The sequence below is a fragment of the Catharus ustulatus genome, chromosome 2 (assembly GCF_009819885.2).
Source record: "Catharus ustulatus isolate bCatUst1 chromosome 2, bCatUst1.pri.v2, whole genome shotgun sequence".
Lineage (NCBI taxonomy): Eukaryota > Metazoa > Chordata > Aves > Passeriformes > Turdidae > Catharus > Catharus ustulatus.
The window spans coordinates 55,814,659-55,840,141 of record NC_046222.1 but is presented as its reverse complement, the minus strand read 5'-3'; the positions used below and the strand labels follow the sequence as shown (position 1 = coordinate 55,840,141).

Sequence of the window (25,483 nt, the reverse complement as noted above, 5' to 3'; positions counted from 1 at the left end):
CTGTACATTGTCAATAATTCAGGTGTCCTTCTTTTAATAATGTTTTAAGTTAAATAAACATTGAATTAAAGCTTCTCCAATGACTTGTCTGTGATGAAGTCTCATCTTCCATTTGCGAGTAAATCAGTCTTAAAGGTCATTTAAGTAGATCCAGATTTGTAGGCATCAAAGTCATCTTCCCTAACAGATACTGAATGTGTTGAAAGCATATACTAAGGTAAAACAATACATACATCTTTCTGAATGGAAGAATATTTTGAAGCTTCTACTTAATTAAATTCTTCGTTTTCTTCAGGAAATTCACAGGAATTTGGTTGACAATGTGAATATTGAACTGTATAATGCTCTCCACCACCACATGTTAAACAAGCGCATGTTGACAAAAGATCTTAAGAATGGCTTGACCCTGGTGTCTATGTATAATGGCCAGAAATTGCTTATTAACCATTATCCTAATGGGGTAAGTCTATTCTCTTTTTTCCCCTAATATACTTTTTTTGTTATAACTTTTATTTCCTTATATAACTAAGAAAATATATTATCAAAAGTTTGCCATCTACCAAGTCAGTTGCCACTGACAAAAATAAATATTCTCCTGAAATACTTTTGTCTGCTGTGTAGACTAAGAAAGAATGAGTAAACGTACTGTTTAGAAATCAAAGTTCAAATGAAAATTAATTTTCTTCATAAAAGACAAAGACTTTTTGATCCAAGTATACGATCATAATAAATTTGACAGAAAAATATACTATTAATTTTCATAGTTTTTCTAAATAATATTAAAGCAGATCTTCTTTTTGAATTTGAGCTGGTGGTAGGAGCATTGAAGGTTGTAGGAAACACACATCCAATTATTTGGCTAGGAAAAAAAATTTTATAAATGCTAGAACTTCCCAGTTAAATCACTCATCTTTGTTGTCTTAAATGCATTAAAATGTTTGTTTGTCTACAGTTGCATCACTAAAAAGCAATACAATCAGCATATTAGCCAGAGAAGAAAAACCAAATCAGAATAACTGCAGTAAGAAATTAAAAATTAATATGAAAGCAATGTAACCTGAATAAATCTGCTGCCATCTTTCCAGAATCTTAGTCAGACTTTCAAATCTTACAAGGCTTTACTTCAAATTTTGGAAAAAAACCCTGAAATAACAACAGTGAATACACATTGCCAGTCTGTGAGAGTCAGGTTCCAAGCTTGTGCTCAAATTAATGTTTAATCTTCTACTACTTCATTCTTCAAATGCAGGTTGTTACTGTTAACTGTGCCAGGATCATCCATGGCAACCAGATCGCTACCAATGGTGTTGTCCACGTTGTTGATCGTGTCCTGACTGCTGTTGGAAATACCATTCAAGATATCATTGAAACAGAGGAGGATCTTTCATCGTTTAAGGTAAGTAGACAAAAATAAAAACTCTTCTCTGTTTATTTAAGGAGGGCTTTTTAAATTCCTTTTTTAATTTCTTTATGATATCTGGAAGTCAGAAGGGTTAGCTCAGCAAGAGACAGAAATAAATTAAATTAAGAGCTCCAGCTAATATTGCAAATCAGGTATATAAAAAGGCAACATCAATAGGACAGAATGTGTCCCTGTACATAAAGTGTCTTCTCTTCAAGCACTGAGAAAATAAAACGTGAGCATGAACTTACAGTTTCTGGTGCTAGATAAATAAGAACAATTTCAAAATGGATCATAAAAAATGGTAAAGATACTAAAAACCTCATGGCAAGTTTTAGAGCACCAGTAGATACACATAAGAAGGATTTTTCTTGCACACAGGAAGTATGATTAGAAATTGTCCAAATTCCTAATCTTTCTGTCTTCTGTAAAATGTGTCTGCACAGTGTAATGGGATTTCATGCTGCATGTTTAAAAAATATGCCCTTGATTCAAAAATATCTGTTGTCCTTTTCCATCTTCCATCTTCTTAATAAATGCAAAAAAGTTTTTTCAATGCGGAGGCATAAACATGGAGAGGATCCTCTGAATCCCTCAAATCCAGTTCATGACAATTGCAAGCAACCACATTTAATCTCTTTAAAAGAACTTGTAAAACCCAATACTTTCTAGTTTTCAGTTTAAAAAATCCTCTGTCAATTATTTTTTTATCTTTCTATAACATTCATGATCTATCTTTTTAAAGCACTATGATCTCAGTCTAGCATTCAACTATCTGTGAGCATGAGGTGAAACTAGACAGGTAATGTATTTTGGTAATATTTCAAATAATCAACATTAAAATAAAAAATTATATTTTAGGATTCTGCCATTACATCAGGTGTCATGGATATTCTTGGAAGACCTGGTCATTACACCGTCTTTGTTCCTACTAATGAAGCTTTTGCGAGACTTCCAAGGGGAGTTTTAGGAAGAATCAAGGGTGACAAGGTGGCTTCTGAAGGTATTTAAACTTTTTTGCAAATGAGAAATATGCAGGAGTGGATCAGGAAGCGGAAAATACATTTTCCTTATAGCTCTGAAATTAAGCACGTCTACTTTCATTTGTGTTGGAGGAGTTACTTCTTCTGCCTCTAATACTTGCCGAAGGATAGAAAGTCATTGAAAACTTAGTTGCCAAAATGCAAAAGTTTTAAGGGAAATGTGAAAATACAGGCACATTGAATTTCTTATAGTTCAGGTCTGCATAGATCTGACAAACATTCCAGTCCCTATCTGAATATGAATAGGCTTTGCATAGCCTATGGAATTTTGTACTCATAGGTCCTTTTGGAGCATATCATATGCAGTCACCAGTATATTGTAGCATAACCAATTTAGTTTTAATAATATAAGGGATGCCAAATAGTTTTGACCATAAATATTATTTAGAGGCCTACAGTATAATTAAATTTAAATAAAGTACCTGTGAGTGAAATTAATTAAAAATAATGTTGCTGGTATGATTTATTCCACACTATATGTAAGTTATATGTATATGAATATGTGTCCAGACAGCTACATCTATTAAATTCCTGCTCTTTTCTCTGCAGCTCTAGTGAAGTTCCATATATTAAACACTGTCCAGTGCTCTGAAGCCATCACAGGTGGAGCTGTCTATGAAACACTGGAAGGAAGCACTGTTGAAGTTGGTTGTGATGGTGAAAGTTTGACTGTGAATGGAGTGAAAATGGTGAAACGCAAAGATATTGTGGCAAGCAACGGCGTTATCCACCTCATTGATCAAGTGCTAATTCCTGATTCTGGTCAGTGATGTGTTTGAAAAACTTGTTTCACTGAAGAAATTTTCAATATACAGTTCTGGATAAGCATGGAGAATCCAAATGAGGAATAAGAAGATACTGTGTATTTACCTTTTCTTAATTCTTTATTTGCAGCCAAACAAGTCATTGAGCTTGGAGGTGCTCAGCAGACTACATTTACAGACCTGGTGGCACAGCTAGGTCTGGCGTCTTCTCTAAGGCCAGAAGGCCAATACACTCTCCTGGCTCCTCTGAATGGTGCTTTCTCAGGTTAGTAGCCCTAAAAGATTGTCAAAATAAACAAGAATGTATGCTACCCTTACAGTTTTCCAAATGACCCTCAGTACTTGTTCTAAGTCTCACTGCAAGAGCGTCATAGACAGAATGACTTCATCCTTTCAAATGACTTATCTTGTAGAAGGACAAAACAAACCTAACCACCACACTGCACAGCTTGTTTTCAGTCATATGATTTGCTAATGGAAATAGTAACACTGAAATAAGATACAAAATATGCACAAAATGATTGTAGGAATGGAAAGATATTAATGAACTGCCAGCTTCCTTAATCATTACATTATTTTCATTAGATTCAAAACTTACTTATTTTCCAAAAATGTATGTAGTGATTTAATTTCAGCTAAGTACCACACATCCACTTGATCACTCCCCTCTTTCCCCTACTCTGGGATGGGGAGGAGAATCAGGGGAAAAAAAAGTAAAAATACCTCATAGGTTTAGATAACAACAATTTGAAAGTGTAACAAAGCAAAATAATAATAATATTAATATTACTAATAGCAATAATAGCAATTATAATGATAATAATAAAAAAGGATAATTAAAACCTAAGAGAAGCAGGTGATGCTTGATACAATTACCCGCTACCAAGGGACCTATGCCCAGCCAGTGACTGGCACATATCAGACAGCTCACCCAATTTATATACTGGGCATGGCATTCTAAGGTATAGAATATCCCTTTGGTGAGTTTGGGTCACCTGTCCTGGCCATGCTCCCTCCAGCCTCTTGTGCACCTGCCCACTGGCAGAGCACGGGACACTGAGATGTCCTTGGCTTAAGATGAGCACTTGAGCCAAGTGTGTGAGATGTTGCTCAGCAACAACAAAACATCAGCATGTTATTATACTCATATTAAATCCAAAACTCAGCATTTTCCTAGGAGAAAAATGGACTCTATCCCAATTAAGCCCAGGAAATACAAGCAAGTTAGTATTTATCAGTACATTAAAAGATAGAGAAACTGATATAAATATACTGTAAAACAGAGGTGACCTCTTGGACATCTTGCCTTTTCTCAAAGTATTAGTGTTGTCTCACTACCTTGGAACCAAATTTAGCTAGTTTTTAGGTGCCTGTGTAGAAAGGACTAGTTCTAATACATACTACATCAGTAATTCAAGATGGAGTAGGCCCACATATCAATCATCAGACATATTAGTTATAGTAATTAATCATGGTTGTATGTAGTGGTTTTGATTTGCTAATACAAACTATCACATTGTGACAAAAGTTCTTGACTGAATTTGAGAAACAGTCAGAACAATTCGCTTTCTGTATCCACAGACCTGTACACACTTTAACTCAAGCATTTCAAAGAAAGATTCAGTATTTCCAAACTCTTTTAACTTTATTTGAATAAAAATTTGCAGTATAAATTACTAGATATTAATATCTAAATGGCTTTGTAGATGACACCTTAAGGCTGGATCAACGTCTTCTTAGAACAATCCTGCAGAATCATATCATAAAAGTGAAAGTTGGGCTTAATGAACTGTACAATGGACAAGAGCTGGAAACAATTGGAGGAAAACTACTTAGAGTCTTCGTGTATCGCACAGTAAGTGGATGAGTCTTTCTAAAAATATGCATCCAACTATGAAAATGGAGAGTCAACAAAAGGCAAAGCTGAATGAAACCCCCAACATTTACCATTATGAATATCCAGCAAAAGATCCTTAAACTTTTAAGATAGCAAAAAATTAAAATCTGATCTTTCTCAATTTGAGTTTTGTTTGCATGGAGAGCTCTTTGGGAAAATACAACAGAATTTCAAATTGGGTGCTCAGTTAATTGCAAAGTTTTAAAGCTTGATTTTAGAACTAATTAAGAACATTCTCAAAAGCAAAGCACACACAAAAAAATCAAGCTAAAAAATATTTGCACCATGATATTGCTAGATTTTGCTATTTCAAGCTTTCTCAAGCAATGCCAAATTTCCTGCAAGAAGACACAAATTGACTGCAGGAAATAGATATGGTTGTTATTTTTAACACTGTGTAAACAGCTAAACTTGTTTCTCTTTCAATAAGGCTGTATGTATTGAAAATTCATGCATGGTCAGAGGAAGCAAAGAAGGAAGAAATGGTTTTATTCATGTCTTCAGACAGATCATCAATCCAGCAGAAAAGACGTTGCATGAAATGCTGAGGAATGATAAGCGTTTTAGGTGAGGAGCGATACTGACAGAACTGAGATTTTCCTGCAGAAAGAAACTGTATATACAGCACAGCTGCTCTGAAAAAAAGTTTTGGCCTGTGAGTGTGTGGGTTGTTGGGGTTTTGAGAGCAGGGATGGCAGAGAAGGGTTTATTACCTACACAAATAACATAAAAGGAAAAAAATGTGGGGGAACAAAAGGTGATCTCCAGCTGTGTGCTGAAAAGGCTTCCACACTTCCACAGAATGGTTTTTTTATGGCACAAAGGGTTGTAAGATGCTGGAATGAGAAGAGTAAAAGGACAGTAGGAATTGAATGATACATCCAGTGCTATAAATGCAATAGACTCTGGAGTTTTAACTAATGAGTGGTACAATTCCATATGGGTGCAGAAGATCTGCATACCTTTTCAGTACTTATTTCTGTCTCTTTCCTGCAACTATCTCAATAATCCTAGAGCAAGAACTATTTTTTCATCCTCCTTTTATCTGTTTGATCTGCAGGGAATTTTATTTGATGAATCCTGCTCTGATTCAGGCTGACAAAAGGTTTTTTTCAAATACTTTTTCCTCTGTCTGCTACTTTTAGGACTGTGTTTTCCTTTTTTTTTTGGTCATTTTCTTCTTCTACTATCTTTATTTCTGGGAAACACAGAAAGTGTTTGAAAATTGGAACACTATCAGAAATGGGGAAACTAAGTACCTGGACCCAGGTTATTGTTACCACATTTGAAAAAAACTGTACTTGTGGTTTGTCTGTTGTAAACAGCATTTTCCTCAGTCTGGTGAAAGCTGCAGATTTGGATGATCTTCTGTCACAGCCTGGACAGTGGACTCTCTTTGTCCCAACTAATGATGCCTTTAAAGGTTTGACTGATGATGACAAGGACATACTGATAAGTAAGTAACATTTAAAAAAACTGGAATTATAAGCAAAGCAAAATTGATTGGAGACTAATGCACCTCTCACACAAAAGCTTTCTGCTGAAGCAGTTTACATTTTGCATAGAGCAGTTCAAAGGACTCCCCTAAATCATTTCCTTCTTGAGCATAGAGAAAATGTCTTTTTGGAAAAAATCTCCAACCTGATTTTTAAATTTAAATTTCACTCTTCAATATCTTATTCCACAGCGCAACTTCCTGCTATTATTTTTGTCTTCAATTCAGAACTTGAAGTTTTCCAAGGCCAGTGCCATATTGGAATAATTTGGTAGTTAACAATACAATTTTATTTGCTCTTCTGCTTTTCAAGGGGCTTTAAGCACCAATTTTTCTATCACTGTGACTCAGTTACTTAATGCTTTCCTTGGCCTGCATAATATTTTTACAGCAGGTTTGTTTTTTTCTTTTTTGTGCCACATTACTTTCTCAAATTCTGTTTTGGTTTTCTTTTAAGTTTTTATGTTTCTTTCTCCATAAATATTAAAGTTTTAAGTATATAACTTTTTAAGCAAGTAAAAAGAAATGCTTTGTTCATCTGTAAGAAGAAATCATTTTAACCAGTAACTGCAGTAGCATAGTTAGAAAGGTAATCTGATAATTAGTGCAAAAATCTTTGGAGTGTCCATGTTTAGGTTTTTAATGTAAATTAATGGAATCTATACATGACCCAGTCACAAAATATCAGTGCTAATTTTACTAGGCAGAAAAAGATCTTTTAATTACATCTCAGTAGTGAAGTAAATTGCAATAGTATCAGTGAATAGAACAAAATACAGGGGAAAAAAGGAAAATGTTCACTGAGAGAGACATCAGGAAAATAATATGACCAGATAAGATTCTCACTGCAGTTTCATCAAGGTCGGAACTCCTAATAACTTCTAATATCAGCATGTGATTCTAGTATTAAACTTAGAATGACCAATATTCCATGTAATGTCAGATGTGTTTTAAATCTTCTCTGCTTGGTATGCTATCTCCTGGGGATGTTATGGTTTTTCTGCAGCCCACCTAGGACTCCCCCTCAATAGACCCAGAGACCTCTATCAGGATATTAACTTGGGATAGAGGATACACTTCTATTTTAAGACAATCTTGAAAATACCGGATTTCTTTTTTCTTTTTGTCCCTCATATGAATGTTGAACTCTGAAATATGGAAAACATCCCTAAAATAGAGTGGCTTTCCCCTTTCCCAACTTCTTCAAGTTGCTACTTGTCCTCTGTAACAACAGATAAACCCAGAATTTCCAACTGCTCCATTGATCCCTTCTATGTTCTTCTGTAGAAGATTTCTCATAGGACCTTTGTGATTATGTTCTGACCACCTTTTTGGCATATAGTTGGGATTTTTCCCTTTGTAATAATTTTAACGACTTCAAATTGTATGTGTTAGTGGTGTTTTCCTACATGTTATTTTTCATTCTAGTTCAAGTCTATGTGAATCCATATAATTCCCACAAATAACTATCTCCTGCCATTTAATTTTTATTCCTACTCTTTTATTTTTACATAGGAGACAAAAATGCTCTCAGGAATATTCTTCTTTACCACTTGACACAAGGAGTTTTCATTGGAAGTGGCTTTGAGCCTGGTGTAACCAATATTCTTAAAACCATCCAAGGAGGCAAACTCTACTTGAAAACAGTTAAGTATAGAAATGTCTCCCTGCTATAGCCTTGTAACAGAGATTTGATATTCCATGTCTATCCGCATTATAGACTGGCATGCACTTCTCCAAATGTTATAATAAGGTTTGGGGTTGTTTTCTAATGTCTCTCATAACTTGGGTTCTCTTTTGATCCTTTGCCAGGTGAATGATACTCTTCTGGTTAATGAACTGAAATCAAGAGAATCTGATCTCATGGCAACAAATGGTGTCATTCACATCATTGACAAACTCCTATATCCAGCTGGTGACTATTTCATGAAATTTGTACCTACTCTTTTAAATCTGTTTACATGCTATATAACTGCAATAAGTTCAAAAAGTTAATTAATTTAAAGATACAATTCCTGTGTGGAATTTGAAAGGGAAAATTTGCCTCAAAGCTTATTTTTTGGAAGAACCTTGCCTGAAAACTTGGCACGATTTTGAAATTTTATGAAAGTGAAGTATATGAAAGACAAGACTAGCCAAAGACTAGCTTTTCTGCTGATATGGAATAATATATTGAGTACATGCTTGTGGGGGGATTTGAGAATTATTGTATTTCCTGATCACCGTAAATCAAAGTAAAATGCACACAGTTGCATATTTCCTCTTATATGTCTGCTTCTTTTTCAGAACTGCCTGTTGGAAATGATCAGCTGCTCGCAATACTGAAGAAGTTGATTAAATACATTCAAATTAAGGTAATCTTTCAGTACTTATCCCTCTGTCTTTCTGGCAGGATCTGTGAAACTGAGCACGTTATAAGTCATAGGTGATTCTCTGGTCCTTTCTTTCTTTCTTTCTTTCTTCAGCAGACAACACATTTAATAGCTCTCAGTTACTCAAATATAATCATGAATGATACCCTGTACTCAACAGTTATGTTTTTCAATGCCAAACAATTGTAGAATATTTGCATTTGGATAACTTCATTGAAATTGACCCAAATCTGCTCTTCAGTTCACTTTATCACTCTTAGAAAACAGATCACTTAATTGAAAAAAAATACCAAGTGACTTGTGCCATTAAAACCAGAAGCATCAATAGCTTGTGAAGAAAAGTAGGCATCCTTGTCTATCTCAGCTTGAGATTAGATTCTCCCTCAACAATGAATGACAGAACCTAGACAAATAGCATCACATAACTTTTAGGTCAATGAAGCAGTGAATCCTACCCACACTCACTAGGAAACTATAAGGCAAGTGCTACTTTTAAAAATTTTTAAATAAATTGCTTTTCTGTTTTTATAGTTTGTTCGTGACAGTACCTTCCAAGAGATTCCACTGACATTTTACAGTAAGTTAATTTTAAATACTTCCAGATGTGTTGTATATTGCTTTTTAAGTGGTGCCAATTCCAATTTGGAATTGTACATCTCTTTTTCAATAAAGAAGAAAGCAGTTTCTGGGAAAGTAAGATGTGCCAATGAAGTAAAGGAAGAGAAAGACTCAAAGTAGAATGTTTCTGGCTGCTGTGCTACTGTATTTTTTCCTTTCCAGATGTGTGACTGGAAAGTAACCCTGAAATAAGCTGTTCAAGCTCTTGGGGTAGACAAGATACATATGGAAAAGATTGGTTTTCAGTGTTTAGCCAAGGTTCAGTGCTTGGTGCATAGCAGAGTTGTCTCTCTAAGATGCAGCATTGTTCTGTACTCACTCTCCAAGATGCAGCATTGACTGTGCACTGAAAAACTTCCTTTTCCATAAATATTTCCAGAGGGACAGAGTGTACCTCTTGTCCCTGTTTCCCATATGTGCAAATATGAGGTTTGAATGGGAGACAGTTGTTCAGAATATTTTCTCTTTAGGGAGTAAATGTAAAAAAATACCCCTTTTAGCGCTCTTGCAGCCTTTCTCAGGGTTTGCATTTGATTTCTGAATATAGAGTACAGTAATTTCACGAATACAAGCCGCACTGAGTATAAGCCGCATCTCTGGGTGTTGGCAAATATTTCGTTCTTTATCCATAAATAAGCCGCACCCGAGTATAAGTCACTCTGTCGTTCGCAGTGAGGACCCGCGTGCAACAAAGTTGCCAATTAGTAACAGAACAGCGGCAGGGCGGGGTTTACTGGCTCAGCTAAGGCTGTGCAGGCTCGGCCCGCTCGGGGCTGCCGACAGGGCCAGGTGGCCCAGCCTGGTGCTGCCACTCGGCGGGGCTGCTCGGGGCCGGCCGCCGCCTCTGGGCTTGCTCGCCCTGGCCTGGCGCTGCCCCGTGGTGGCAGGCAGGGATGGAGCCCCCCCTGCTCCCGCAGAGGTGGGCAGGGACAGAGCACCCCGTCTCCTCCCCAAGCCGCAGCGATGGCGGCACGGGGCCCCCGCCACCTCCCCGAGCTGCAGCAATGGCGGCACGGGGCCCCTCCGTCTCTCCCCCTGGCTGCGGCAGAGGAGGGAAGGAGAGAGCTCTCCCACCTGTCTCCCCGCCTCCCGTGCTGCCTGCAGGGAGCCAGGCTTCACCCGCAGCACAACAGAGTAACAATTTGTAACAATCACGAAATGCCGGCTTTTACTGGCAGGTGCTTGGCACCCTGGCTGGCACTTCTGAGGTTGTAAATGTCAGAAAATTATTCACATATTAGCCACTCCTGAGTATAAGACGCATTTCCGGTTTGGGAGCAAAATCTTAGTCAAAATGGTGCGGCTTGTATTCGTGAAATTACTGTATGTGTTGAAAAAGCTGTTAGAAGAAAAAGATCCTGCTGTGACTTTGTGAGGCAATATGAATTTAGACAAATTATTAAATTCTGATGGAGTTCTAACCCTCAGCTCAGACTTTTGAAAATTGGGAATGGACATGGAGAAGTTAAAAAACCCTTGGAACAAAAAACGGAGTAATTCACCTTAACGACAAGTTGAATATGAGTCAACAGTACCCTATCAGCCAAAATAGCCACCTGTGTCCTGGGGTGCATCAGGCACAGCATCACAGCCGGGCAAAGGAGGGGATTGTCCTGCTCTGCTCTGAGCTGGGGCGACCTCACCTCAAGTCCTGGGGGCAGTTTTGGCAGCCAGCTTTGAGCCCAGAGTCCAGAGAAGGTCAACCAAGATGGTGAAAGGTCTTGAGGTCAAGACTTATGAGGAGCTGATGAGGTCACTCGACTTGTTTTTTTTTGGATAAGAGAAGGCTGAGGGGTGACCTCATTGCTGAGCAGTGACCCCACTGCAACCCATGCCTTCCCCAAAAAGGGCGGTGGAGGAGGTGTGCTGGTCTGCTTTACGGTGACCAGTGACTGGACGCGAGGGAATGGAATGAAGCTGCTTTGGGAAAGTCCAGATGGGATATTAGTTTTTTACCCAAAGGGTGGTTGGTCACTGGAACAAGCTCCTCAGGAATGTGGTCATAGCAGCAAGGCCTGGAAAAGTTCAAGGAGCCTCTGGACAACACCCTTGGTCGCATAGCTTAGGTTTAGGTAGTCCTTTGAGAAGGAAGGAGTTGGACTTGATCTCTGTGCATTTCTTCCAACTTGAGATCTTCTATGATTCTACTTCTTATGGCCAGTGAGAGTAGCACAAGAAACAATGCCTATAAAAACTAGGCTAGAGAGATCAATGTGGACATCTAGAAAGCAGTACCTGTAGATTTAGTTGAATGAAAGACTAGGAAGGCCGGAACCTCTATTAGTGTGGGCTCCTCCAGTGGATAGCTGAGTCAAATCACTAGCAGAGGTGTTCAAGGAATACTTGAGTCTGTCCTGGGTGTAGAGGGACAACTTGTTCTCCCAAGGGCATATTTTCCACGATAATCTATCTGTAGTTCTGAATGCCAGAAGGTTTCCTGTGTGTCCCTGATGAAAAGGGCAATAATCAGGTGTGAGACAAGTCAGGGAATTGTGCAAAACTTTGTGTGGGTAATTGTACAAGCCTTCTCTGTTATACATCATCATGGGTACCATGAGCCATGGGCTTCATAAGGCTCAAAGGCAAATACCAGATCAGCAGATTCTGTCTGCAGGTGACCTGGGTGGATCACCATTTCATAACCCGAACAAAGATTCATACTCCAGATCCCTTTGAGTTGCTATTCCACTCATTAATATCTATGATTTTATCCACATCTTTATGAAGAGACTAAACCTAACATCATTGCCTCAAACAAATTGTAAGAATGGAATGCACTGTATATTCCATTTTCTATATTTTCAGAAATTAACATAATTGAAAGCAACGTCCAGCCTATCATCACAAAGGAAGGTAAATGAGGCCCGTGGTATATATATTTCTGCATATGTTCATATACATATTCAGAATATATATTGAATATATTTCTTTAACAGGATGCATTTTATACCTAGCAACTCCAGTATGCTAAGCACTTTGCTGGAAAAGCAAAGATACAAATATTGCAATTAGAACTGACTGAAATATTTTGTAATAAAAGATCATCCACGGGTATTTTTTCTCCCCAAATGAGTTTTATCCTTTTTCTATGAGTATTTAAAAATAGCTTAAATCATCTTTTTTCAAACCATTTATTTTATCACCTTCTTTTTTCAATTAAGATATTTCCTTTTCTTTAAAAAAAAATAGATATTTAAAACTAGATATGTTTCTTATACTTTGAATTTTAAAGAATGGGTTCATTTTTCTATAATTTTCAATCAGTTCTAACTACCAATATCTGTTGGATGCCTGAAAATGATATCTACCCAATCTTTGGCTTTTTAAAAATTTCTCCATACAGAAGCATGACTTCAGGATTAGTGGTGGGACTAAAGAGAAAAAATGTGTGGATGGGACTGTTAAAATACCTTCTGATTTATAACTTAAGTAAAGCTGATGAGATCCAGCTTCCCATTGAAATGAAAATGCTGAAAGAAAATTTGTTTTATCTCAAGTGAAAAAGGCATTTAAAAATGTCATGCAAAGAATTTTCTCCAGACTGCTTAATCAGTGTTTCTGGGAGGACTTCCTTCCAGAAGAAGTGACAAATATTTACTTTTTCAGGAACTTGTTTGTGCTTCATCCCATTTAGGATAGAGGCCATTAACATATATGCTGATCTTTGTTGTCTAGTCTCCATCATTAAATCAGATCCATTGTGCAATATAAATGGATGGATTATTTCATGTGGTAGTTCGTCCAAGCTATTTTAAAAATCTTCCTATGGTGAGGATGAATAATTCTCTGAAAGTAGCTCTTCTGCTCTGTGAAACCCAGAGACAGAGTATATAGTTCAGGTGATTTACAGGATGTTTAGAAGTTGAAAATTAACTGTAATAAAATTTTCTTTTAAAGAACAAATTAAATGTCTGATCACTCATATAGTCAAATGTAGAACTAAATTTTATTCACCATATAGAGGAAAAAAAAGTTAGAGAGTATTGAAGGGCTACTCCTTTCCATTCCCAGTATTGTATTTCTGCTTTGGGACATTCTCCAGGGAATGGTCTCTGGTGAGTGCAGCCTTTCTGCTGATTCTTGATTCAGATATAGACCAAATAGAACCAATTCTGTCACTTCTGAGCTTTCTCAGTAACAGTAGTGAGTCGCAGATGCCATCAGAACCACATAAATCCACAACACTCTGTACATAAAACTGGCAAAGTTAAATGTTTATTTTTGTCAGGGAGTTCTACTGGATCATGATGCAAGGGCAATTTCCACTAAAAAAAAATTGCATCTCTCCCCATCAAGTCTAGAGGGGCATGTGTGCCTTTTCCTGTCTTACTGTTTTCTGTTTCTGTTGTGATTCCATTTTTTTGTTCCTGGGCATGAATGGGATCTAAAATTTTGAACACATAAAAAGAATTAAATCCTACTGAAACCCAAACCTTAACAGATAAAATATTCAAAGGATTGATCCTAGACTAGGCAATACAGCTGGCTGTGGCTTTACCCTTTGGGTTTGCACACATCTGCTGTATCTATCACATGAAAAGGTACAGTCAAGGAGAACTGTAAAAATAAAGCATTTATAGACATTCATAAATACAACTTTTATATTATTTCATTTCTATTCATCACTTGTACCAATGTAAATTGGTATTTAATGAATTCTCACCATACAAAAAATTCCTCTGAGTTTAAAACAGAGCAAGGAAATGAGTCTTCTGAGATATTTTCTTTAAAATATTTCTAAATTTTTTCATTAATTCATGTTGTTGAAAATAAAAAAAGTGATGGCTAGTTCAACTGTTTAGAACACAGAGTAGGTTAATAGAGGTCTATAATAATAGGGTATCTTTGTGAGTCTGTCCTAACATCTCATTTGCAGGAAATAAATGAATTATTTACCTCTGAATTCTAATTTATGCAATCATTTGCTACTGGAAAAAAAAGAACAAAATATTTTTGTATTTATTATTGAAGGTAACCTAAATTGACTCTTTTCAACAATTAACAGGAGGCACACATCTTTAAAAGCTGTTGTTAAATCCTGATCAGTACTTATGGAAAAAAAATCAGTGCACAATCAACTTCTACAAGAATTCATGTGAAGATATTTAAGGGATTTTAAGGAAAGTAAAAAGATGGATTATGCTAAGTTTTTGTCTCTGAATAAGGAATAAAGAAAGTTTGTTTTACAGAAGTTTCTTAAGTAGAAGGAGTCCCACAGCACTCATTAGAGAAGAACCATATTATTACTGGCAATTGATGGTGTGTTCCTAATTTATATAGTATCTCCTGCTTTAACATGTCAGACAGAGATACATTTGGATCAGTGTAATCAAGATGACCTCACTCATGATAATGATAGCTAGTAATGTTGATAAATATCCTTACAGCCATTCCAACTTATCTCAGAAGTTTGACCTTTTTTTTTTTCAATTGATTAACTACTGGCCAAATCTTAAATACAAAGGAAAGAAAAAAAGCCACGTAAAATATCTCAAAGCAAGAAATAAAAGAAACTCCAAAACACCAAATAAAAGAATGTCCAAAGGAACAAACAATAAAAATAATTTTTAAAAGAAAAGCTCTTACTATGTAGGATGATGATCACTAGTGGAGCAACAACTGTTAGACTTCCGCAAAGATGCAGAGTACTCCTCTTACCAGTATATATAGAAAAAGCCTTCCTTTATATTGCTGAGGATCTGGTTTATTGCCTGGAACTTGTCAACAAATGTTAAAAATAGCATATACACTAAATAAATACATAAATAAATAAATTATAAAGAGTAAGTGTACTATAGGATCTATATATAAGATCTTGTGTGAGGAAACACAAGACTTATATAAACACTTACATAACCTCTCAGATTTAAACAGTCCTCTATTACATTCATCTGGTTTATCTAGAGTAGGGGGAGAAAACACAAGCTCCATCTGCCCCACATGGAATACTATAAGCATTTTAAGACTATTTGTAACGTGTTGTTTTCTTTCTTATGTCACAGACCAATCTATCACACAGCTCACTAAATTAATTGAAGGGGAGCCTGAGTTCAAAATAGTCAGGGAAGGGGAGACAATAACTAAAGTGATTCATGGAGGTTGGTATGCTTTCAGCAACTCAATTTGTATTAGTGTTCACTGTTCCCCATCAGTTTATACTTTATCTAGGTGATTTGTGTTAGACAGCTGTTCTGTTTTTAATAATACCTTTGTGAAGTGCTGCAATTTTATTACATCATATACTTTTTAATTCTCATGCATTTCAAAAATTTAGGGGTTTTTTTCCCTAGTTGTGTTCCATAGCTGCAGTCAAGACAGTTTAGAAATACTCTGCATGCTGACATAACATGTCTCAGTCAAGAATTATTTGCTTATTGCTGTCTTGCAATCAGATATCTAGTATGTGATTCTGTGATTAAAATGCAATTTTGTCAGAAAGAGAGGTAAACCTTGCCTTCTCTTTGCTTAGGGCATTGAGATGTTCACATACAGGATGGTTTTAAAGGAAAAAATCATGCAATCATCCTAAATTTTGAGTAGATTTAGTTCCTGATCTCAGAACATTTTCATTTTTTGTAAAATATTCGACGGTATTTCCTTCTGTGCATCAGTCAGTTTCCATATCTCAAAAAGAACACTTGAAAGTTCATCACTTGATTAATGCCTTGAATTTAAAAATCCTTGTAGAACCAATTATTAAAACATACACCAAAATCATTGATGGTCGACCTGTGGAAGTGACAGAGAAAAAAGTAACAGAAGAAAGAATTATTCAAGGTAAATTAAGCTGAGATATTAATTCTAAGTAAAGTCCACCTTTCCATACAATAGTAACATATCTTAAGTTCTGTCCTAGGCCTAAACTGCATTTCCTTGACAGATTAATTTTCCCTAATACCTCCCACTGTTTCTGTAAGGCTGGCCATGTGTCCTACACACATGTACATAAATGGAAATATTTTAACAGCATGTAAAACTATGAAAATTTTTCTTCTTTTTTTTAGATTTTATTTTCATATATTTGCTAAGTGTCTCCTTTTGCAAGTTTCTTGCTACCATTTCAGAATGAGACTGCTCTTACTGCGTTTTTGTACTGTCTTGCTTTACAAGGAAACCTTTTTTTCTGAACTTCTGGATTATAAATCTCCAGGAAGGTTTGATTTTACAAAACATAGATGTTTAATGTGTAGATGCCTACTTTTGCATGTCATCCCAGGCTCTTTTGACAGCCATTTCATAAAAAGATCTCTATTTCTCTGTAAGGTAGGGGCTTTATCTGGCATCCACAAGTTAGACACTTGGATACTGCTAATGTAAGATAAAATCAATATGCATCTGCATGCCTTGATTTTCCCACACGAAAGCTCCCAAATTCCTTTGCCAATTTCAATTGTGTTTGACCTATTACAGAGCTCTTTCTTTAAGTAGCCTAGAAATTTATAAGTGGAGTGAGGGATATTTAAGCATAATATGTGATATATGGACTTCTTGATTGACACCTTTTGATCACCTTGCTTAAATATCAGTTTGAATGCTACCATTAAAATTCTGTCTGCTAGAGAGGTGGGAAGGAAAAGACACTGTTATAGCAATATATTGACTTAGCTGTAAGTTCTAATTTTCAGTTTATTTAGAAAAAATTGAAATTCAACCGAAGGCATTTCAGAAAGACAGAAATAAAAAATCAAATACAACGTTTAAAAATGTGTCTTACTTTAAGAATGTAAGCAGGTAATTAATAATGATAAATTTGCCTAATTACTTTCCCAGCTAGTTCTAACTAATGTTCTTTCAGTTTAATTTTGGAAATGGTAAAAAATAAAGTTATCATGCAAGCAGATTACAGCATGTTAACCATGGAATCACCACATGTATTATATAGGAAAAAATAATTTAATGGACAAACCTCTTATATCTGAAAAAAGCCACTGTCTTATAATACTTTTTTTACAGGTCCTGAAATAAAATATACCAGAATTACTGCAGGGGGTGCAGACAATGAAGAGAAGTTAAAGAAAATCCTTGAAGAAGGTTAGTATGCTTGTTTTGTTTCATTTATTTAATAAATATATATCTCTGTGTATAAATTAAGTAATTATAGAATGGATATTCCATGTTTAAAAATGATATTCGTACTGCAAAATCTTACCAGACATTAAACATCAGAACCCCCTAAATGTAACATTCTGATTTGAATCTCTGATCTTCATATTTCAGTCAGCTCTAGAGCTGAGGCTGCTTGGGTCTAATATACAGCATGCTATGTTTGTCATAAAATATGATGCTTCCAGTGTTTATGTGGAATTTGATAACATTAGTTTTAAAATTTAATTTTTTTAAATGCTATGACAGGATTATATATGCTCTTGTGGGATTGCCAAATGTTTTCTGTAAATCAACTTTTTTGTCATAACCTGTATCCTATCAGAGGTTACGAAAGTGACCAAATTTATTGAAGGTGATGGTCATTTACTGGAAGATGAAGAAATCAAAAGACTTCTTCAGGGAGGTAATTCAGTGTATTATAACTAACATTTTTGCAACAGGTTATGATAACTGAAACCCCTCTCAGATATGTTGAACTCAACATTTTAAAGACTGATGTAGAAGAAGTGGAATTTTAATGGAAAAAATAGAACACTGTATTCTACTGCCAGATATGGAAGTAAGCACCAAAGTTCGAGCAATCAATATTTTGATGCTATTGATCACAGAAAAAAAAAAAAACTTGGGTTTTTTCAGTCTTTAAAAGGTTATCTAATTAAAACTCAGGGGAGCAATGAAGATTTATTCAATTTTTTTAGCAAATTTAATTCTTTGAAAAACACTTATAAAATGGAACATATTGTAACCAGCCAAATTCATCTTACTTATCAGTTCTTCAGAAATGAATGTTCATTGCCCTCAAGTTAATAATTAAAGGCATGTTTAACATCTTCTTTAAAGGCTTACAGGTGATGGATATCCAGACATTAACTTTAATTCTCTTCAAATACAGCATTCCAAGGAATGGTTTTCTTTCCTTCTTGCTCTCTTAATTCTAACGTTTTTGGCAGTACATAACCAGTAGTTGTAGAAAACTAGTAAAGAACTGCTTTCGAAATTAATCTTTATCTATGAATTTGGAATGTTCTCTGCTTTATGTAGACTAGAAAAACTATCTGTAATAGCAATGGGGAGTAAAAAAAAGAATTTAAGTGATACGTTTTTTGTAAATGTTAAACTTGAGTCAGAAGCTCAAAAATATGGATGGATGCTTCTCTTGAAATAAACTAAATGAATCCATTTAATTTTATGTTCACTTTTCAGGAAGTCACAAAGTTGTATACCAGTAAAGTAACTTACAGCCACATTGAGCTCATAGAACTCAATCTCATCATTTTTCAAAATCAGTATTGTGTCGATGTGACGCAAACTTCAGTCAGGTAAAAAATTTCCTGATGGCTGAACAGCTGAAAAGCTGACTACCAAACTTAAATGGGCTACTTGATAACACAGCTAGTCTTAGAGAAAAGTCAAGATGTGGCTGTGACGCCTGTTGACCGTAATTCTTTGTTCTCTTTCAAACATCAGAATCTTGGTTTTACAGACCTAAACCAGAATCCACCTATAATGTTGGGCAGAAACTTCCAGAGGATTTTTCATTTTATCCTAAGTATCCTGGCTATGTGAAAAGATTTGCTCTCTGGAGATGCCTATTTCTAGATTGTTATTTAAGAGAAAAGCTGGAAATTTACAAGTTCCAGCAAGAAAATTCCTCTGTATATTGAACTATGTTCCACTGGTTTAAACCAGTCAACAAGGAGCAGGATGTAGAACTGTTGTAGAACTGTTCCAAACTGATAGGTCTGATGCCAGAATCTAACAATTACAACTATACTTGTAATCACCTTCAGATACAGAGGTATAACATTAAATAGGTGTAATCTGCAGAGATACATCTTAGAGCATATAGATGCATGGAAAAGAGACAGTTTCTCTCTAAGAAATTTGAAGAAGACAATATAATCTCTTGAATTCTTGCTATTTCCCCTGCTGTTATATGTTAGTTTGTATAAGCATCCCACTTTACAGAATGGACCAAGGAGGCAGATTTGTCTTTTACTTTGATTTGACTTTTCTCTATCTTTTCCATGATTTATCCAGTCAGCTACCCTTGGCTGCCATGATAATACCTTAATTAACCAAATAAAAGCAGATATACGTACTGCTTTAGCATTGTTGGCAATAATTCTTTATGGCCCTCTTGTCTACATAAAATTATTTTTTACTGAAAATTTCCTAATCTTTTAAATTTGAGTACAGTCACAAACAAATGTATTATCACTGTCTAAATAAAGGAATTATTTCATATGGGCTTTAATTCTGCTCATAAAATATCCAGAACTGCTTAAAACAATTAGCAGTCTTTGCTGAGGCAAAACTGTAAACCAAGATTGCAATGAATGACTCATCCCTAGAGATAACATGCCTTATGGCACGAGTAGACCTGGTAGCCTGCTCCACCTACACCCAAAAATGACATTGCTTCCACGGAGGGCTCCTTGCATACAAAAAATGCTGTGTCAGATTTAACTCCTTTGTTTTTGATGCTTACCATAGCCGGAACTGAGTACACCAAGGTTACTAAAGTAATTGAGGGAGAGCCACAGATTATCGAGAGAGAATTCAAGAAAGTTCATCTGGAAGGTTAGTTTGTCAAAAATTCAGTATCACTAAGACCTGCTTTGTCCAAAGTGATCATTCCAGGTGAGGTTTTACAGTATCTATTCGTTAAAATTATTAGGTCTGAAGCCAGCATTTTAGCAAGAAGAGTTTTATAGTTGTTTTGGAAATTAATTCTTTCACTGATGTTGCAAAGAAATATGTTGAAGCTTATCTTGTGGCTAAAAGTAACGAAAAGATTTGGCAAGCATAGTAGACAAGAGGAAATTCCTAACCACAAAGCTTAGGAAAAACATTTGAAAGAATATGCACCATAAAGAATTGACTTTTCTTTAAGCAGCACATACAGAAGAAGACCACGTGAGTTGCTTTTGAGTTATTTCTTGTCAGTGTAAATGTGATCTGTTCCCACCAGAGTTTCTCAGCGTTGTGAAGGAGTGGGTGGGATGCAGGGAACATAACCTCTGGGGTTGTGTAAATATCTCACAAGGTCTTGGAATTTCTCTACCTTTGTCATGTTATTAAATGTTGAAAGCTCTTGATTTGGAAAACCAGAATGGAATAAAGGTCCAAAAAGAGCCAAATAGAATTCACTCTGCCTTTATACCAGCAATTTGTTCCTTGAGTTTAACAACCACTGTTTAATGATATTCATTCAAAGTCAAGCAGCAATTTGCTTAGGGCTTCTTTTGTGTTTATGTCTTTTCCTAATTCAAATTCTAGTTCTAATTGTAATAATGCAGAATAGGTTATTCTGTCAGTCTTTGAACTGAATACATAGCAAAAAATATTACAGCTTTTGGAGAATGAAATTGAACAAATGTGTTTCTGCCTCTGTAATTTTGAAGTCTGTGCCAAATAGTGAAGGTTTATACGTTGTGTTTGTACAGCTTCAGTGCTGACTAGTAAAAGGCATGCTGGAGAGTCTCCTATTGCCTGAAAATGACAGATGGGTGTGATCTTCAAACATGAGGCTTATCTGAAAGCATAATTGTACAGACTGTGCCTAAGTATGGGAAGCATACTTTGCATGGACCATATTCTGTCCTTGTCAGGGCAGTGCAGAGCTTGGAATTTTCTGCCATGGTGATGCAGATACCCAGTGTTTAGTCTCAGCTGTAATGAGGTATCTCAGGGCTATTCATTTATATACCCTGTACATCAGGATTAAAAGAGAACTGGCTGCAGCTTGTTAAGTGAATAAACAAGTACTTCATGGTTGTAAAGAAGGAAAATTACTGCAGTAACTTTTCTGAGACAGTAACAAAAGAACTATTTCTCATGCTTGTGAGGTGTTTTTCATCCCAATGAGGAGACATCTGGTTAAAAAAAGTCTCAGGGTTTGATAAGAAAAAGGAAAACATGTCCATAGGTTCACTGAATAAGTGAAATAAAAAGGATCTATCTAATGGGGTGGTACCTATTCAATAGCCCTTGCTCTGCTCCGCCTTTTAAAACAGAAGCCTGAGAAAAGTAGCTGAACCTTAAATGTGGAATGATACTGTGGACATATTTGTAACTCATGAAGTTACAAATCAAGCCCCAAACGCAGCTGGAAATGTGGCTGACATCTTGTAATGGCTTCAAGCACTTTGCTTTTCAGTTCCTGAAGTCATGTCAATGCAATAGACCTGGAGACATCCACTGCCAAAAGCTGAGACTGAGTCCTGTGCCTTAACCTGGGCTTGTACTTCACTGACAGTGTCACATGATGTTTGAAGAATGAAGAGCACAGACAAAAAGCCCTGACACCTGCCTGCATCATGCAACCATCTGTAGAAGATCAGGGTGGATAATGGATTAATTCATATGTTTAAAATGCAAAAAAACCTTTTAAATGTTACTAAGATTTAATGGATGACTGGATTTAAATGATACTCATGAGAAATGTGGGAATTATAAGCATTCATATTTCAGGTGATCAAGCCCATATGCTTCTGGAACAAAATTCGTAACCAACTGAAAAATTTGAAGAACAAACTTCAAAAGTCAGCAATGAGTTTCCAATATTTCTAATGAGTTTTAATTCAAAGGCTTCAGCAAATAACTTCTGACTGCAACGTTTCTGTTTTCTAGATGCACCTGTACGGAAAGCACAACCATCCAGGAGGACACAAGGTAGAAAAAAACCATGCTTAAACAACATAGCACATATCAAATATTATTCTCAGTTATCATAAGAGGCAGGAGGGGAAAAAAACACTCTTAAAAAACAGATTTAAATAGAAAAAGTTGTATTTCTGTTTTTAACAGTTTCTAACAAAATCTGGAATTGCTAATTTTGTTTTTTATATATATCTCAAAACAACCTATATTATGTGCTTTATTGAATGAGAGTGTTTCAGATGAGAATAAAGCCCTCTGAAGTCATAAAGTGAAGTCTGACTTTGGAGTCTTAATATGGGAGAATAGCACTCTGGGATTCTTCACCACAGGATTTATAACTCTCAGAATCTATGTCAGTTTGATTAATGATCAATTTAATTTCACAGCTGCCAGAACAAGAGAGAAATGTTCAGCACTAGGCTTCATGTTTCCTTTTCACATGTCTGTTTCACAAGTAAATACAGTGTTACCATGTTATATATAATTATAGGTAATAATTAAAGTTCTTTTTCCATATTTTGCAGGAGGAGCAGCAAGAAGGAGGACAAAACTAGATCATTCTTAAAACTTGCCAAGACAGAATTCACAGAACTGCAAATTAACAATATGGTCTTTGAGAGGAACTGTTTGTTTTTTAAAAAAATGAGAGCATTAGAAAATGACGTTGTTTTGGTGACATAATGTAAACTGAACCATGAATCCACAAAAAGATGTGAAGCTGCAGATACCCACTGCCAGCACGGTGCTCACTAGGAGTAGTCCATTGGAGGTGCTTTTACTGCTCTTGATAGTAAGCACTATGCAGGGTGGGATCCTGGAAGCCCAAAAACTTCTGTAGAACCAGGATTCCTTCTTCTGCTGGTTAGTGAGTGTTTGCAGGATTGGATTAAAAATGAGCAGGGAGCAATACAGAGAATATTTTTTTATTATTATTATTATTTCCACTAAATAAGAAATATAAGGGGAAAAAAATCACCTCAGGTGACTTTTATAGTAATCTAAGGAAATATGAGATGTTAACATAGCACTTTTGGTTCAGTAGTATTGTATGCTTTTTAAAAGTCAGAAGTCCTCGTGTGTTTAAATTCGTAATACCAGTAATGTTACCTTTTCTAAGCAAACAAATATGCCTTATATTAAATCTATCATGGTTTTTTTTGTCCTATATTGCATATCCAAATGCCTTCTAGTAACTTGGCTAATGGAAGCTCTTGAAAAAAGCAAAAAAGCAAATATTATGAGCTTCTTGCAATGTACTAGAAATCATGTTGACTTCTTTATAAGAAATCACATTCCATTAAAGGAATCCTATAACAATACATATACTGAGATTTTTAAGTGTTTTCCCATTTTCCCTAATGTGTCTTTTGATTATTAAAATTGATTATAAAAGTGATAAATAAAATGCATGCAAACAGTTAACTCAGCATGGAAAAAGGTCTTACAAAAATGGGGCCAGGTCTGAAAGCTTTTGTATCAAAACATGCTTCGCTAATGTCTGGTACTAATGTGGAGTTTTCTGTAAATTATGTCAATTTTATAACTCTAATTTTGTACTCATAGAAGTTGTCTGCCTTTATCAACAGAAGGTGAAAGACAATTATTCATGGAGTAGAAAAAAACCTGTTTAAAGTTCCTTAATTTTGTAGACCAAAGTATCAGAGGCATCGTCTAACATGCTTTTCTGCTTCTGTTTTGAAACAAATACTCAATAAAGAATTTGGCTGAACTGTGTTTGCTTTCATTTCTATCTTTTAATAGCAAAGCAAATTCTAAATATTCTTAAGATTTTTAATCTAACTTGTAAATTGCAAAATATGCCTTCACAGTCCCTTTCTTACTTAGCACATGCTAATGGACTTAAACTGCATCACTCTCCTTAAACAATTAAAAACTTTCCCTAATTCCACAATGAAATACCCTAAACACTGCTCCTAGAACGGCACAGCTATCTGAGAACTGGATTGATAAATTGTGCAGCCTTACTGGGCCATCAGACATGTCTCTAAGGTAACCTCAGTATCTACTATGATAGTGCTTTAATGGAAGTACAGCTTTTAACACTGGAAAGGGCTAGATGGCTTTTAGGTCAGCATCAGAGCTCTTAGGACTATCTAAAAGGTGAAGTGAAGCTGTCACCTTTCCCAGGGATATTTGATTGTCATAAAATCATTTGGTTTAAATTTCTTCCTTCACTGCTGTGCTACCGTGAGCTATCAGTCAGGTAAGATTTTAAATGACAGGATTGTTTTAAGGGAAGAATGTGTTTGTGTTCTCTCCTTGTAAAAGATTAGGAGATAAGGAAATAAATGGGATGGCAATGGCAGACAGAAAATGGGAAGAAAGTAAAAGGTAGCAAAAAAGTGGATTAAAACGTATCCTGTGGTAGGACGATTTTACTTTTTCAATTAGGAATAAATTTGCAAATTTGTGGCATACTGTAACTTTGGTATGTTTTCTGCTTTGAGAACATTTTAAAGCACCTGGTATTCACTAAAATACATTTCATACTTCACCCTTCAATATAATCTATTAATAATATGCAATATATAATACCATAGTAAAATATAATACAAGTTAAATACAACAATATATAAAGGGCACTCCTCCATGAAATCTTGGTTCCCTGATACATCATCCCTCTTCTTAGACCACCATAGATGTCTGCCCAGATACAATGATCATGTTTTTTGGTGGAGTAACTTTTCCTAGCTATCTGAACAAAAATCTTTCCACAACCCAATGTAGAAAGAAAATCAACATGTTCTTTTATTTGCTTTTCATATGTTTAGCCATTTCTGTGTCAACTACCAAAGTCTTTTACCAAAGAGCAAATTTGGAGAACTAACAACTTCTCCTGCTCTCCTATTTATTTCCCCCACCTCAGAGCAATTTAAATTAATGTAATGTGATTAAATGGGAGGTTACCATACAGCCAAGTTGGAATAGAGCTTTCACGTTATTTTGTGTTTCCTTATAGTCTCTCAGGTATTTATGAACAGGAACGTCCAGATAAGTTGGTGATGGAATTCTCAAAGGATTTCTTTTGCTTTCTTTGATATCCTGTATGAAAACTTATGCAGAGGAATTTTGAACTGGCAATGTTGCCAAATCTTTCAGT

At 35.7% G+C, this 25,483-nt stretch overlaps 1 protein-coding gene across 12 annotated transcripts in view; it reads left to right on the top strand.

Moving 5' to 3' along the window:
* The window catches only part of POSTN (periostin), a 31,587-nt gene extending 7,491 nt beyond the window's left edge, over positions 1-24,096 (top strand). The window contains exons 5-24 of one of the 12 annotated variants that reach the window (XM_033052450.1): positions 296-460; positions 1,250-1,396; positions 2,264-2,405; positions 2,995-3,207; positions 3,340-3,474; positions 4,916-5,064; positions 5,537-5,673; positions 6,432-6,562; positions 8,117-8,247; positions 8,414-8,516; positions 8,888-8,955; positions 9,505-9,550; positions 12,397-12,444; positions 15,594-15,689; positions 16,279-16,368; positions 17,545-17,622; positions 18,020-18,100; positions 20,194-20,280; positions 22,333-22,374; positions 22,887-24,096. In XM_033052450.1, the coding sequence (XP_032908341.1) occupies positions 296-460; positions 1,250-1,396; positions 2,264-2,405; positions 2,995-3,207; positions 3,340-3,474; positions 4,916-5,064; positions 5,537-5,673; positions 6,432-6,562; positions 8,117-8,247; positions 8,414-8,516; positions 8,888-8,955; positions 9,505-9,550; positions 12,397-12,444; positions 15,594-15,689; positions 16,279-16,368; positions 17,545-17,622; positions 18,020-18,100; positions 20,194-20,280; positions 22,333-22,374; positions 22,887-22,927 (2,130 nt within the window). In that variant the 3' untranslated portion in view covers positions 22,928-24,096. The remainder of the gene's footprint in view (positions 1-295; positions 461-1,249; positions 1,397-2,263; positions 2,406-2,994; positions 3,208-3,339; positions 3,475-4,915; positions 5,065-5,536; positions 5,674-6,431; positions 6,563-8,116; positions 8,248-8,413; positions 8,517-8,887; positions 8,956-9,504; positions 9,551-12,396; positions 12,445-15,593; positions 15,690-16,278; positions 16,369-17,544; positions 17,623-18,019; positions 18,101-20,193; positions 20,281-22,332; positions 22,375-22,886) is intronic. The other 11 variants (XM_033052452.1, XM_033052455.1, XM_033052454.1 and 8 more) reach the window with 11 other exon arrangements.
* The last annotated feature ends 1,387 nt before the right edge of the window (positions 24,097-25,483 follow it).